A 16,979-nucleotide genomic window follows, 5' to 3' on the forward strand; every position below is an offset into this window, starting at 1 on the left:
TCAGACAAGATACCTAAACGTAGTGTTAAATTCAAACATCAACGACGAGCCTATGGCAAAGGCCATAAAATCCAAATGTAAAAAATTAACTTCCCAAGGAGCAATGATAAATAAGAAGTATGGGAAATTCAGCCTAAAGCCAGTTATGGGCTTTTACAAAGCCAAGGTGGTGCCTGCTTTAATTCAGGATGCAGAAGCTGCCTTGGGATGTCCTTAAAGGGTGTGGGAGTCTTGTGAATATGTGTTCTGGAAAAAGATCCTACACTTACCTAATGGAACACTGATGGCATGTATTAGGTTTGAGCTCAGCCTTACGTCGATAACAGCAAGAATTATGTGGAACACGCTCTCTTTATATAGGAAAGTGTCAGGCACTGACAATTTGCCTCAGTTCGAGATATTGAAAACAGGCCCGGACAAGGTCAATCAATCGATACAAGGCCTGTGGGGAAAAGCGTTGTGTAGAAACACTGGAGACTTTAAACACGACAAAAGAAACCTTGTGGACCAACCCGAATGAGGTAAAGAAAAAGCTTTGGCAGTGGGACTGGCTGGAAACGATACAACAAAGAAGCCAACACAGATATATGCAGTTGGTCCCTCTACAAGCAAAAGCATACAACAAACCAGACAAATACTTGATAAAATCCCCTAGTAGGTGGTTCCAAGATGTCTTTTTGAGTTTTAGGTTAAATCTATTTGAAACAAAAGAAATCTTAAAACTAAGAAACAGAATTGAAGGGGAAGACGTTACCTGCAGACTTTGCAAACATCCAAACAAAAACTTAAAGCATCTGGTGCTATTCTGTCCTGGCCTCCAAGCCGTCCGCACAACACTCCTGGGATCAGAGATTGGAAAATGATCCACCTGGGAGGACTGCGCTCTTTGAAGGTTCGAATAATAAATTGACATTTGCCTTAATTTACTTCTTGGAAGAAATTAACAACTTACTGCAAGATTCAGGACTTATTCCTGGCCTTGAACAAGACCCTTGCCTTAGTTAAGGTCTTCCTTATTGGAACCTGACAAGAAGCTGATGCACACTTCAACGCAATCACGTTTGAAAATCAAACAGAATGCATGTGCCAGCCAGGCCTATGCAGGCTATGTTGTAGCTTGGAAATATTCTGTTGTCTCACCTGAATTATTTTACACATTGAGTGGCAATTTGACGAGAGCAGTAGATACAATGGTGACAATGTTTTTCGGGAATGAAAGTAAAAATCTTGATTGTAATCATTTTTTTAAAGTTTGTAATAAACTAATAAAAAAATAAAAATAAATGCATATTTACAGTTTTGATACTGTAAAACACTGCATCATCTCCATGCTTTACTGAAAAGTTTAGGTTAGTGTATCTAAATTTCATGGTGTCAGCTGTATTTCATTTTGTTGGGGAAGGTGCATCATATTGGTGAGTAAACACTTTTGAAAATGTACATGATCACATGATGAAATGCTTTTGATGGAAAACCTAGTTCTGTAGCCTGCAGGTTGCATACATCTTACAACTGTTGATCAACCCATGGGCTAACCCATACTTCTTGAAATTCAATATTATTATCACCCTGTTGCTTTATACCAGGTATGCTGAAAGTGAGATGGCCACAAACTACAACACTCCAAATAGTTTGCCCCGTTCTGTGCCTGCTACGCAATCCACTCTGCTTAGTCACTTTCTTTCCTCTTAAATAATGAATCCATAAAGCATACTAGATGCTTTTGCAGAGTAGTGATCAATAGTTCCATCCAGTCTGTACATCTACAGATCGACAAACACCTTTAGTCAGCCTCCAGAGCTTGCTTTGCTTTATGATGATGATGTATTATATTTGACCACCTGCAGGAGACATCTGGTCAAACTGTTTTCAGAGCCTTTTTTTATCATATCTATTCATTTGTGTCCATTCATGCAGCAAACCTTTTACCGTTTACAGACACTCATCTACGGCTCGCAAAGTCTTTTCATCCACTTGCATAGTTAAGTACACTTTATAAAGGGCGAGTACCATTTACAAGAGACGTTTTTAAACTTTTATTTAAACAATTAATTTGCAGTAAATGTCAAATAAAAGTTTCAACAGTTTTGAATTTGTTGTCCTCCGATGCTATGGGTCGAGTGCATTTCTCTATTGAATATGCAAACCAAGTTACCCGACCTGCAGGTCTACCTGAGGTTTAAAGAATTTGCAAGGGGTGACGCCTCTCCCCAATGTCTTATTTCATCAGTACACAAAACTGCTGTATTGTTGCTCGTTTCATGTCTTGGGTACAAATAACTTCTGGTGACATTAACAATATTAGTAAAAAATTGCTCATCAAGTGGGTCCATTTCCTAATAAAAAAACATTTTAATTAGTAAACTCTGCTAATACATTTTTTAAAACTAATGTATGCCTTGTAATTCAAATATGAAAGGTTCCATGGATCTGCTTTCCTATTGTTTCGTTCGGCTGGTGGCAGTGCATACTAATTGAGGCAAGCCGGTGTAAGGGGCTTGATTGCTGAGCAGACAACAGGAAAGCGGGGCTAACACCACTTTGGTATGCAATGTGGCTACTTGAAGCTCATTTTTATTTATTTTTATTTTTTATTCATTAGCATTTCTAAAGCGTGCAGCAGCCCTAAGGCAGTGTGGCACTGTTACAAAGAATCTTGCTGGCTACAGGTTGTAAAGGATGCTTGGTGGTTACATGGCATCAGAGGTTAAATTACATTTTAGAGGTTGCATAAGAGGGTGGATTCATAGCAGTCATAAGTTACATTACATTTACCTGTTACATAGGATGCATTCAACTTAGATATCATATCATCTTAGCGGTTTCGTAGGATGCATTCAACTTAGATATCATATCATCTTAGCGGTTTCGTAGGATGCATTCAACTTAGATATCATATCATCTTAGCGGTTTCGTAGGATGCATTCAACTTAGATATCATATCATCTTAGCGGTTTCGTAGGATGCATTCAACTTAGATATCATATCATCTTAGCGGTTTCGTAGGATGCATTCAACTTAGATATCATATCATCTTAGCGGTTTCGTAGGATGCATTCAACTTAGATATCATATCATCTTAGCGGTTTCGTAGGATGCATTCAACTTAGATATCATATCATCTTAGCGGTTTCATAGGATGCATTCAACTTAGATATCATATCATCTTAGCGGTTTCGTAGGATGCATTCAACTTGGGTACAATATACACTGTGTAGGGGATCGGAGGGGCTAGTTGAACGGAGTGGTTTTGAGGGATTTGCGGAAGATGGATAATGAGAGTTCAGCTCTGAGTGTGTTGGGTAAGGCATTCCAGAGTTTAGGCGTTATGTGTGGAAAGCCAATACCTTCGGCTTTTGCTCTTTTGACGGGAGGAATGCGGAGTTGGTTGGCGTAGTGGCTTCTTTTAGGGCGTGTTGCGGTATCTCTAGATATGGTTTCTCTTAGGTAGGGTGGGGCAGTGAGATTGATGCATTTGGGTGTTGCTGGGAGCCAGTGGGCAGCTCGCCTGGTCTGGGAAATGTGATCTTGTTTGGGGATGCAGAGGGCTGCGCGGAGTGTGTTTGTTTTGTACTGTTTGGAGCCTCTTGAGGTTTTTTGTTGAGGTGCCTGCGAGGAGAGCATTACAGTAATCAAGTTTTGCTCCTATTGTGGCATGAGCAATAGAAAGGCGATTCTCAGAGGTGAGGAAGGGTTTTATGGCATTTATCAGTTTGGTGGTTTTGATTGATTGATTGATATTTTATTTCTATCGCGCTCGTACACAAGTGTGTCAGAGCGCGACAAGGCAAGGCAGGGGAACAGGGGAGAACAAAACAGTGATGACATTGAGAATGCGCAAGTGCATGGGAGAGGGGGAGGGGAAAAGTGCATGGAAGGAGGGAGAAATGGAACGAGCGAAGCAGAGGAGAAACAGATAAATAACAATAAATAAATAATAAAGGCAACAAACAGTGGTAATGCAGCCAGCAATTTGCAAGTGCTAGGTTTAAGCCAGCAGACAGGGTAGGTCTGATAAGTGCAGGAAGGAAAAGGGGGGCTGTATGGGTACAGATATAGACCCCAGTGCAAGGGGTGGCCCGGAGGCAGTGCAGGAGGGTGGCAAGGTGAGCAGGTACCTGGGCCCGACGGACAGAGGGTGGCCAGGTGCACAGTGCCAAGAGAGAACAGATCAGCAGGGCAGAGGGGGAGCGAAGGCAGACGAAAAGAGGAAGGTCTTGAGGTGCTTCCGGAACCGGAGATGGTTCTCCTCAAGTTTTAGAGTGGCAAGGAGGCTGTTCGAGAGGGAGGCCCCAGCCGAAGACAGAGATCTACCCCCAGCTTGTTTCTTTGAAAAACGACTGACCCTGAGGGAGTTGGAGGTAGAGGATCAAAGAACTGGAGAGGGGAGATATTTGCGGAGGGATAGCTGAAGCTATTTTGGACCCAGGCCCCAGAAAGCCTTATGGACAATGCAGAGGGTTTTGAATTTAATCCTTGCATCCACTGGGAGCCAGTGGAGAGATTTCAGAGCTGGAGAGATACGATCCCAGGGCTTGAGGCCAAGGACAAGTCTCGCAGACCTGTTCTGGATTAGTTGCAGAGGGCGGAGAGTAGAGGCAGGTATATTTAGAAAGAGGCTGTTACAATAATCCAAGCTAGAGAGAACCAGAGCTTGGGATACCATGAGCTTCTGGGGGAAGGAGAGGAAAGGCAGAGTACCTCTGAGGAGGTGCAGTCGGAAATTGGACTTTTTAGAGACCTCAGAGATGTGGGCGGAGAAGGAAAGGGTGGAGTCAAAGATGACCCCAAGGTTCTTAGCCTCGCAGGTCGGGGTTGGAGGAGGGCCAAGGGAGGCCGGCCAGAGAGTGAGGGGAAAGAATGGTGAAGGTGTGCCGATGAGGAGGATCTCCGTCTTTCTGGCAATCAGACAAAGATCATTGGCGGCACACCAATCTTGAATGGCAGTTGGGCAATCAGAGATGAGAGAGGGAGAAGAGGTGACAGAGGGCAGCGTGTAAATGAGTTGAGTGTCGTCAGCGTAGCACTGGAAATTTGAGCAGAAAGTGGCAATGCAGTGGTCGAGAGTTTCCAGGTATTGGTTGAAAAGCCAGGGCGAGAGGCTAGACCCCTGGGGAACACCACAGGTAGAGAGGAAGATAGATGAAAGGAAGGACCCAAGTTGAACCTGGGAGGGTCGATCTGGGAGGAAAGAGGTCAGCCAGGCCAGAGCCTAATCAGTGATACCCAGGTTTTCACGGAGACGGTTCAGCAGGATGGTATGGTCGACCGTGTCGAAGGCAGAAGAGAGATCGAGGAGGATGAGGACAGAAGGAATGTTAGAGTCAAGGTTGGAGAGCAGATCTAAACGGATGTTCAGGAGAGCAGTTTCCGTGCTTCTGGCAGCTCTGAAGCCAGACTGGAGTTCATGGAGACAGCCAACAGAATTGGAAAGAAGGTTAAGCTGAGAGATGACCAACTTTTCCAGAAGTTTGCCAAGAAAGGGAGTAATGGAAATTGGGCGATAGCTGGACAAGAAGGATCAGCTGTGGGTTTCTTGAGAAGAGGATGCACAAAGGAGTGCTTCAGAGGGGAGGGGAAGGATCCCAGGGCAAAGGAGGGATGTGAAAATCAGCAAGGGCCGTAGCAAGGGTGTCAATGTGGTCCTTGATGGTTTTAGAGGAACAGGGATTAACCCGTTTTGACGAGGCTTTCATAGATCGGACTTGTCTGGCGACCTCGTCAGAGGTGAAAAGAAGAAAGGACAAGAAGGATGGAGGAAGGGTGGTTAAAGGAGGGTCAGCAAGCACAGATGGAGAGGGGAGAGGAGGGTGGGCAGAGGTAGAGGCAATGGCGCTGACCTGTCGCAACATTGAGACGGTCGAGTCAATGTAGACTCCAAGGGTTTTTACTGAGGTGGAGACTGGAATGTTAGAGTTGTCGATGGTGAAGTGGCTATATTTTTAGTTAAGCTTAGGCAGCATTTCCTTGGGACCTAGGATGATGATCTCGGTTTTGTCTCCATTTAAGCAGAGATCATTGGCTGCCATCCAAGTTTGGATGGTAGTATAGATTTGATGGAGTGCTGCTGCGTCTCGGTCGTATGAGCCTGTGAGAGGGAGGAGGACTTTGGTATTGTCGGCATAGTTCATGTAGGTATGCCGAGCGGATCCAGCAGGTCAAAAAGTGGCTTTGTAAATAAATTGTATAGGGTAGGCGCGGTGCAGGAACCCTGTGGCACTCCACAGTGGATAGTGGTGGGAGCTGCATTGGTCTGGTCTGAGTAGAACTTCATGGCCCTTCCTTCTAGGAAAGAGGTTTTCCATGAAGTGGCTTTGTCTGAGAAGAGGGCTGCGTAGTTCCCATCCCTCTGTGTGAAAGGCAGTGAAGGGCATGTCTGGGTCAATCAGTTACCGTAGGTACCCCTGCAGAGCGGAACCCTTCCAGAGGGGAGAAGTATGTGATTTGAGGGAGACAGGATGTCTGCTCTCGTCACAAACTTCAAGGGAGACCTGCGCTTTAATCAAGAGTCACAGAGGGCTCAGTTAACCAGAGAGACACTTTGATCTTCAACAGACAGGAAGATTGGTGGGACATAGGTATATGTTGCCACCCCTTACCTGTCCTGATCTCATTCATATCAGAAGATTATTGGTGGGGACCCAGGATTAATTAAGGTGGGCTTAGCCTGCACCAATCACTGGGGCCCATTTAGCTTTAAAAGAGGGCTGAACCCCTCACTTAGCAGATCATCCGATGACTTCAAAAGGAGTGAGAAGGACGACTCATTTGGACACGGGCGGAAGGAACAGTCTACCTTACATCTTCCGCCAGTGAAGGAAGGACAGGTGTTCCAAGAGGGAAGCAAGATCCCTCCCCTAATAATCTCCCAGGGAACAGAGGGAGATACGGGACTCAGAGGACCCATCCAGCAGCTCCAGACCCGGTACCCAGCCAACACACATCGTGCCCTGCTAGGTTCTGTCAGCAAGCTTCCTAGGTGGGAAGTGCCAGAGAGTATCTGAACAAAGCATAAGGCTGTTGCCTGCAAACACTCTCCTAAGCATTGGGCCATCTGCCTTGAAAGGATGGCACAGGCCCTTCGGAGAAGCTAGGAGGAATGCCCCTACAAGCATCAACCAGCATCCATCTTTTAAGGACGTTTCCGAGTCAAGTCCTCGAACCGCAACCGGCTGCACCACTGACAGTTGTCACGCCACAGTCGTCAGAGCTATCTGAGATACCTCAACCAGCATTCCAGATCCATCAACTAGCACAGAGACAATGATTATTGATCCCTAGCCGACGTGTAGGCCAGCCTGCAGCCGTCCATCCAGCCTTGCTTGCCGAACTGCCTGCCGCCTGATACCCACAGCTGTCTCCCATCTCGAACTCTGTCTTAGGAGCTGCCAAGCACCCTGGAACTGCCTCAACATGGTTGAGCATCAAGAACTTCTTTAGCACGAGGTACATTGTGGTTCTGCCCCCCTAGTCCTTCTCCGAAGGCCCCTAGAGACGGTTATGACCCTTTGCCCCTTGGTGCTTGAACCAAATAACCTTGAACAGTAAGAGTGATTACTTTACCAGCTACCCTCCTGTCAGTAAGCAGAGTGCATCCCTTTCCTTTGTGAAATCGTTTGTGCTTAGTGTACCTTTACAGGGTAGGTTGTATTTTGTAGTGTGCTAGAACTGTCTGTTATAATAATAAAGTAGATATTGTTTATATAACCTTGACAGAACAGTCCCTTTTAACATTGGGTAATAATTGTATTTTCGATGTGTTGCAACTAACCAACGATCCACAACCTTGCAGAGATAAGCCTGCCATTCCGTCCATGTTACTAAAAATTGGACAAGGAGTTTTATAATTGACTTGTGTTCCAGTCTGTTTGGATCCCTTCTGGTGTACTAGAGATGTGGAGCTGATTGATGGTTTAGAAACAGATATTCATCCCTGGACCACTGGGGCCCCGGAAGTTGATTCATCACATTGGTGGGAAACGGTCGGATCAGTTAGAGCCTTGCGCACAGCTTAGTCACCCGATGATAAAAGTACTGTTGCAGGCAACGTTTAGTCACTGCTAGGCATTAATAATAGTCATGGAGCTTGACATGGAGACTGTAAAAGGCATGATCAAGGATGTCCTGCAGGTCTTATGTCAAGAGAGGGGATGTCATGATGCCTACCCCCGGGGAACCAGACCAGGTCCAGCAACCCGGGAAGCAGACATCACGTTATTTTGAGCAAGCCCAAAAACCCCTGCTAGAGGTTGTTTGGGTGCGGTCCTGGCGCCTATGGCGCTAGGCTCATATGGAGAGTCAGTCCTGGCGCCATAGGCGCCAGGCTCATAGAGTGGAACTTACTTGATGCAGACCATGCTGCACACGCTTCGCGTTATTCTGCATCCAGCAGCGTAACGCTCACCGTGTCTGCAAGCCTGCATCCAGTCTTCTGCCACGCCCACCTCGAGTCTGCAGCTCCTAGAAAAAGGGAAGAACAGAAGGAGAAAAGGTTAGAATAAGAGCAAAACCTTCGATCCTTACCTGAATTCCGGATCCATCGCGCCTTCAAGCTGGAAGAAAGAAGCATTTTACGCACGCCGCCTCGCCTGCTGCAGCCCCGCGCTGAACTCACCGGCCTTTGCAGTATCCTCACGATCCACCGCATCCTTCTGCACGTTCCCCGCCGCACTCTGGCACCTACGGGGAACACAAGAACAGCAAAGGTGAGCCAAGGGAATAAACAGAGGCAATAGTAACTACCCCCATAGACTTACCTGATTACCGCCAGGGGTACTAATCCTCTTCACGGGTCGGCGCAGTCTTCATTGCATCCTCGCCGTACCCCGGCCCATAAGGGGAACAAAAGGACAACAAGGTGAAACAAATGGACAAACAAGGGGAACTCTTCTCACCGCAATAGACTTACCTAATTTTACCGCCGGAGGCATTATTCCCCGAACTTCATATTTTCTCTCCACACCTGAATAAGGGAGCAAGCGACAGGTTACATTCTGGCCTTATTTTATTGAACTGTGTAGGATAAGCCAAATCCTTACCTGAACTTCGTCAGCTACCACGAGGAACTCTTCGCTGGGGTGAAGCTGCAAACTGCAAGGAATCGGTCAAGAGTGAAAGTCAGACATGTGAACTCTTACGAACTACATACTTTTCAGAGTCAATATTGTTCTGGAACCCTCCAATTCCTTCGAGCCAGTGAAGCAACTGGTTATCAACGCGCCCCTGCGCTCAATGCAGGATGGAGAACTCATCTTTTCAAACCATCAGAAGAATATTCCTAAGGGCCAAGCAAACGAAGCTAGGTGGGCCAGTCCAGTCCGTCATCTCGGCCCTTACGCGTCACATTGGTGGAGACCGCAGCTGTCCAGTTCAGATCTACGCCTCTGTGGGAGCCAGGCGAGCGTAACAGGGGACTTCCGCACAGCACTAAGGTTAATAAACCTGAGTTGCTGACCAGCCTCCAAGCTTAGGTAGAAGGGAGGGCAGTTGGGGACAAGACCCCAGCGGACGGGCTAGGCCCTGTCTACCCGAACGAACAAGACTTTCCTGAGGGGGAAAATGACATGGACGACAGCATGAGCAGTGTTTCTCGCCATTCATCCCATCAGGGGCAAGTGTGGTTTCTCAACACTCGAGAGTATCAGTGAAGACAGGGGCTAGTGTGGCATCCTGCAGGTCTCAGACCTCAGCCCAGTCTCTAAGTGGCCCAGTAATTGTTCCGGCTGTTAATAAGCTAGCGGCTAGAAAGCTCCTGCACGAGTAGTTCAATGTGTTAAAAATTTCTTTAATGTGTTCAAAATCGCTGCATTAACAACACTGCAGTTCATTTGCATGGCTTCAAAGTCAACAGTATTTAATCTCCAGCTACAATGACCCTGTGCATAGACTCATTGACGGGGTACCAGTGGTGGCTTCTCCATAATAAGCAAAGGGCACCGACGCACGGCCACCCTCACCCTTTTTGGAGGAGCCAACGAACCAGCCCAGTGAAAACACTGAGCACTCCCTCAGCTGCTTTTTTTCAGCTGAGGGAGCGGAGCGTTCCTTGGCTGGCTTAAACTGTTAAAGGAAAACGCGGTTTCCGTTTGACAGTTCTGTTCCCAGTCTTGCATATTGAATGGACTATGCAAAGCCAGGGGCATTTTGTTTCTCCGATATTGCATGGCCCATTGGGGATGCTAGCTGAGAAACTACATGTTTGTATGTGCAATGGGAAGCACTATTGTGCCTCCTCTCACATTCAAACAGAGCGGGCCACTTCGTCATCAGCACTCCAGCTCTCACACGCATAAGCACGAGCTAGCAAGTGCTATTTGCTTCCGGCTTCCTGTTCATGCTATGTGGAAGCTGGAGCACTGGGAGGGAACTTCAGGAATGGGAGAGATGGTATGTTAATTTAAATATGTGTATGTATGTGTGTATGCTTGTGTTGTGTGTAATTAGTGACTTTATTATGATGATGTGTGTGCGTATAAATGCGCGACTGCATGCTGCGTGTGAAGGTTGTGTGAATGTGCATGCAAGTGTGTTTGTACTGGGACGTGGAGCTTATTTGGGCAGGAGGACAGTTGTGCATCAGCCCAAATCAGCTCCCTGTGTGAGGCCTAGGGGAGCAGGCATGGTAAGTTTTTTACTGCCCATCAATGATAGATGCCTAGTAAAAAAATACCATGCCTACTCCTTGGGCCCACCAGCACCTCGCATGTACACATAGTGTGTGTGTGTGTGTGTCTGTGTGCTCGCGCACACGCATGCTGGGGGACCCAGAGGGCAGGCATGGCATTTTTTACCAGGCATCTATGGTAAAGCAAGCATAGTAAGTGTTACCATGTTGCTAAACTGGCATTTGAAGGCACCAAGTCTAGCCATTTATTACTGTCTTATGACATTTTGTATTCGGTACCTTTGATGAAGCATGCATGATATATTTTATTATATAGCTAAAATGTCATTTTAAAGTAGCCAGCTTGGACATATTGTCATACTGTGGCAGGTCATTTTTAATGGTAAAGCCAACTGGAGTATGTGCTTATGTGGGGATACTGCCATATTTTGGCAGAACAAGCGTGGACGTGATGTCTTATAGTGTCATTACTGGCATAATACGTAAAGCAAACATGAATATGTGCTTAAATAGGAAAACTGGCAGATATTAGTGCAGCCAGCATGGAAATGTATTGGTGCAGCCAGCGTGAAAATGTATGTATACTGGCATCTATTGTGATCAAAACCTGAACATGTGTTGGCGAAATGCTCCTTTGCACTGTTGGTGACTTGCATCTATTGGATTTGTTCATGCATTACCGTTCTCTGGGTGGGAAGCCCCCAACACCTCTTAATTGGTTCTGTCTCCCTCGCTGCACTCCGTCACACTGGCACACCTGGGGGGAAATATATATGCCCCTCCAATAAAAGAATTCACCAGCCGCCACTGGGGTGTGCAGCTAGAAGCTAAAAAAAGGTGAACCATTCAGGGGAGGCAAAGTGAGATTCCTGCAACCATTGCCAAAGAACTAAGGGCGCAGTTGCCTCCTTTCCCCCTGTACTCGGCGCCTGTGGGTGATTAATCTGTTAAAAAGACGGTCCTTGACTTTCATTTGAAACGGGGGGGGTGGGGGATATCTCTTCGGTTAAAATGACTTTTTGACTGGCTATTCTTTAAAGCTGAGCCAGAAGTGATAGCTCTTCTGCTAAATACCACCTCGAACTACACTGCTGTGCTGGGAGTGATGTCTGCTTGAGGTAAAAGAATGCAGTCTCTTGCGGAGTGCAAGGGCATTTTTGAAACTGTTGAGCATGAGTTCACTTTTTAGGATGTATATAACATGATGCAACACTTTTGTTGCATTAAACCTACCATGAACATGCTTAATGACATGTTTTTTTTAACCAGATTGGTAAAATATTTCATTTATTTTTTATTTATTTGAATTTATAAAGCGCACAGCGGCCCTGGGGCATTGTGGCGCTGTTGCAGAAGTGTTTGCATAGTACATACATAGGTGGATCAAACAATACAGACATTGGGCCTCATTACAACTCAGGCGTTAAGGGTTAACGCCACCGTTAACCCTTAACGCCTGATTCTGATTTTAACGCCTGCTTTCAGCAGGCGTTAAAATCCATGGCGCTAACCTGCCATGGTGCTAATTACGCCGCCGTAATTTACGGCGGCGTAATTAGCGCCTTCCCCACTCCCATTATGCCCTATGGGGCAAAAATGGGAATGGGGAAGGGAAAATGGGAAATGGGGATTTACCGCCCCACTCACCTTGGAATGGGGCGGTAAATCCGCCATCCACCATGGTGTAAACGGAGTTTAGACCATGGTGGTAAAGTTGGTGCACTTAGCACCAAGGTTGTAATGAGGCCCATTATATACAAAAGAAGAGGATGAGCGTGTTCTTTGGTTACAGAGAAACAGCATAATATGCCAGTGAGATTGTTGGCAGTTACATGGGAATGACATGGTTAATTGAACAATTTGGTTTTCAGCATTTTGCGCAAAGACATTATACGGTTCTTCATTTCTGAGTGCAGTGGGGAGGGCATTCCAGTTTTAGGGGCTAGGAGTTGAAAGCTGGGGCCTCCTGCTTTTGCCCTTTTGAACGAAGGGACATAGATTTGGTTAGAGAGATGTGTTCTGGTGGGTCTGGATGAGGGGTTGCCGGTGATCCTCTCCAAAAGGTAGGGAGGGGCGTTGACCAAGGTTTTGAAGAGAATGCGTTCTGTAATAGGTAGCCAGTGTTCGTCTTTCCTAGCCTGTATATGTATACTTAAAGCAGGTTGGCTTGTTAAACCTTATTTGGTGTGGCACCACCCCAGCCACCCATGTATTTTTGCCCCCCAGTTTGCCCCCATCCCCCCCCGCCGATACTGATTTCTAGTGATGCCACCGACACTAGCTGAGCGGTGTGTGGGCCCCAGTGCTGGAACAACAGGGGGTGCTGCAGGTTAAGACTGAGTTGCACTGAGCTCTATCTGTTCAGGGTCGGCATAGCGGGTGGCTTCTGGCGGGGCCAGACCCGATACGTTTGAAAAGCAGTTTGTAAATCGGGGGGGGGGGGGGGCGAGGGGGGTGACTGGGGTGCATTCGCTTTGTCAGTGTTGGGCCCAGTCCTGGTATAGGAGGGGCCTTCTGGGCAGGGAGGAGATGTTTGTCAGGACAGAGGTACATTGACAGAGCTAGTTGCGAGGCAAGGATGTTTTGTATTTCTCAGGGTTGAATTGCACTGGCAGAGCGGCCACTGATCTTGTGCGCATTTGATGTCTTGCAGGTCTCGGTGAACACGACCCAGCAAGAACGCCTGCCCAGGACCCTCCTTTGCATTAACCTGAAGCCTTCATACACACCCAGCGCCCTCCGCAGCCCCTCCTCTGGTGATGAATAGAAGAACGGAGCACCTGGAAAGCCGAGGCCGTCTTCTGCTTGCTTTGTTTACTTTTAGGGTGTGTTTTTAGCGCCATCTTACTGATGCCTCTTAGCGCTTGTCTAGCTTTGCGTCAAAGAGCGACTCGGAGAGACTGAGCTTATTAACAGAGGTGTGAGCCTGCACTTGTGCTCGTGAGTGTTGGCGCGCGCTCACATCAAGTAAAAATAATCTACGTCGCTAACTATAAAAGCAACACATTTTTGTTGAGGCCTACACTCGAAGAAACAAAGCGGCAGCAGGAGTTTGCGGACATTGAATATACCCTCTCGCCACCAGGTGGCACTGCAGCCCTACAATGGCCAGATCCGGAGCACGGACTTCACCAAGAATGTGCCCTGGATTAATCTGCTGATGTTTGAGTTTAATTAGTTTGTATTTTTCTTTCTCTTGTATAACATCACATGTCGGGACAGCTGTCTCGGAGGCCTTGTGGGTGTGACAGGGCTCAAATGTATACGGAATCAAAATGCACACATAAAAGCTACTCTTAAATCTGCTGGTTTTGTGAGCCTGTGTGGTAGCAGATAGTTAATATTGTTAAGAGCACACTGAATAGGGGGAATTCTTTTCATGGTGGATTATAATTTAGATCAGCAATTGAAAAAACACTTTCCCAATAGTAAACTGCATCCCTTTGTTCCATTTCAGCACCACGCCAAGGTGCTCGACAGTAGCTAACAGACATCTCTCGCGCAGCCTGTCCAAAACCACAGAGTTTTCTCTCAAAGGTAGCCCACACTGTAATGCAAAGTGGTCTTATATAGTGCAGAGTATGCAGTTTTGCAGCCTCCTGGCGCTAGGTTCTGTAAGAGTGGAAGAGGGAAGGTTGATGCGGGTGGGGATGAGGAGAGGCGAGAGGTGGAACCTAAAGTGTGGATGAGTGCAGACTGGGAGAATCTGCGCCCTGTGTGCTGGTATGCTTCTAGGTGAGTAGTGGTGAGGGCCATGTGCGCAACGCGATTGAGCTGCCTGGGCTTTAACCCTTTCCCCCCCTGAAATTTGAGGTGGGGGAGGGCTTTTTGATAGTCAGAGAGGGGAGAGAAGCCTTTCCTAAAACCTGTGGCTTTAAAGCGTTACTGTGTTTGTGCAGAAACATTTATTTGCACAAACGCAGCAAAACTTTAAAACTGTTAGTTTCAAGAAAGGCTTCCATCACCGCACTGCTTTACAAAAAATGAAATGCACACATCAGCCCCCCTCCCCACGGAAGCAAGGGAACATCTAACAATGTTATGGGCCCGATTCATGGAAATGTGCGCAGAAATCTTACTAAGGGCTGTGCGCCCAGAAGGACACTGCGTGAGCCTACGTGCAGGAAAAAAAGATGTGCGCCCGCGTATACATGGAATTTACTGCACAAAGTAACTGTAATCGCAAGTCGTGGCCGGAAAGCCCCAGACGCGCCCACATGCAAAGCATAAACAGCCAGAACAGCTACCTTTGCACGCTCCACCGAGCACGAATACATGCTCCCTTCAAATAGTGCGTTTGGTCCCCCGCAAGCAGGCCTGCATCTCAACGGTTTACGGCATCCCGACAACATGTGTATGAAAAATTGTAACTCGATTGAAATCTTGAAAAATCGGCTGTAAACCATTCCAGCACCCTTAAGTTGGATCGGCACCCCGGTTGCATGCACGGCCCCTGAAATCAAACTCACTTCCGCGCTGCGATGCCTATGCGCAAGTGTACTTAAGCCTGTCTTTCGGTGGTAGATAGTATGAAAAACATGCATGGGCATTTTCCGGCCATGAGGTTGCGTGATCGAAACCATGAATAGGTTGCGTGCCGTGCAATTGTGGACGTGTGAGGGACTACCTGCAAGCCGTCCCTTGGAACGTCCGCTTTTTTGCAAGTTCTTCCCCATTTTTGGTGTTCTGCCCCCTTCCCAAGGCGCTTGACGGCTCACAGAGACGTGCAAAGCCTGCACGAACTCCGTGCAAGTCCAGGAGAAGTCCCATGCATTCGATTCCATGAATCGCTAAACGGTTCTTGCGCACGGTTTGGCGCGGAAGTCCCTGATTTTCCCTGCAAATAATTCCATGAATCGGGCCCTTTGTGTTTTTTCACATCCGAGGGGAGGGGGCTGATGTGAGCACTTGCTTTATATCATGCAGAGAGGTGAGGGAAGCCCTTTCTGAAACTAGAAGTGTTAAAAGTGTGTTGCATGTTAGCTGATTATGTAGGTACGCATGTGTGCAAGGAGTGTGCCTAGCAGTGTGTCAGTGGCTAGTCAATGTGTGAAGTAGATCAGGTGCTCGCATGCAGTGTGGGAGTGGCTGGTCGATGTGGGATGTATAGCAGACGCCGGCCTGGCAGTGTTTCAGTGGCTAGTCGATGTGTGATGTATATCAGGTGCTCGCATGCAGTGTGGGAGTGGCTGGTCGATGTGGGATATATGGGATGGAAAGTAGAGGGGACAGATATTTCCCATGATATTTAGGTGTCAGAGAAAATGTTTTTCTTTTATGGAGCTCATGAAGGTGATGTTGATGTGTATTCTCCTTTCCCTGGTGCGCCGTGATTTGGCGCCAGCAGTGTCTGCGTGGCGCCCTCGGCACAGCTCCTCCGCGACGGTTTAGCAATGCTAACAATAATATCCCACAGAGAGACCTATTCGCACCAGGATATTACTTTTCTTTCTTAAATATATTGTCATCCAAAGCACTAATAAATGCAGCGCTTTGGGTGACAGTAAATTAAAGCCAAACACCACACGCTCAGTACATGGAAAGTGTTCCATGTACTGAGCACATAGTGTTTCTGAGAATACACCGACCAATCTACCCGGTTACCCGAATGCACGCCAAGGAAAAACCTCCCAACCTTTTAAATGTTATTAATGCATATTTTGAAATTATAAATTAATGTATGAAAATAATGACTTCTAATTTACCTATGTTCCATTATAGATCTTTAATTTTCAGTCAAAGAGCGTCCACCTTTCCCAAAAGAGAAATGTACACAAGTTCCTAAATACACTCACTTCTAGAATGCAACCATTTTGAAAAATCCCTCTCACGAGAAAGTATAGTAACAGTGAGTGACTCTCCTAGACAGAAACTATTTTAACACAGATCTTCTGTCCCAACGCGCTTCAGATTAACAGCCAATCCTTCTTCAGGGGCTAACATTCTGCCTTCCTAAAGGTTTCAAATAATACCAACATATGTTTAGAATAAATGCCTCATTTAAAATATTTTGACAGGAACAAACATAAATAAATAAATAAATGACTGAATGTATGCAGTGCTGTCTTTAATCTGTTTCACCTGTTCATTTAGACACTGTAAAATAATTGTATCTGTCTTATTCGTGATCTAAACCACAGTACAATGCAAACAATCATTTGGGGGTGGGGGGGATGGGGGTAAAGGCACATGCTTACCCCAATATGTATGAACCACGTCCCAACTCGGTCATCATAATCCTATTATCCTTCTCAGCCACTACCAGGAAATCTGTATGGAAGCACAACCCCAAGTTAGAACTGCCTATCAACTGTTAGACAGAGCAACTGCGCGAGAGCCCAAAGACACCCTCCTT

At 46.6% G+C, this 16,979-nt stretch overlaps 1 protein-coding gene across 1 annotated transcript in view; it reads left to right on the forward strand.

Moving 5' to 3' along the window:
• PPP1R1B (protein phosphatase 1 regulatory inhibitor subunit 1B) overlaps positions 1-16,674 on the forward strand; it is a 308,729-nt gene extending 292,055 nt beyond the window's left edge. The window contains exon 7 of the mRNA XM_069634725.1: positions 13,278-16,674. Coding sequence (XP_069490826.1) covers positions 13,278-13,333 — 56 coding nt within the window. The 3' untranslated portion in view covers positions 13,334-16,674. The remainder of the gene's footprint in view (positions 1-13,277) is intronic.
• The last annotated feature ends 305 nt before the right edge of the window (positions 16,675-16,979 follow it).

Source organism: Ambystoma mexicanum, chromosome 13, assembly GCF_040938575.1.
Source record: "Ambystoma mexicanum isolate Mex_15411 chromosome 13, UKY_AmexF1_1, whole genome shotgun sequence".
Lineage (NCBI taxonomy): Eukaryota > Metazoa > Chordata > Amphibia > Caudata > Ambystomatidae > Ambystoma > Ambystoma mexicanum.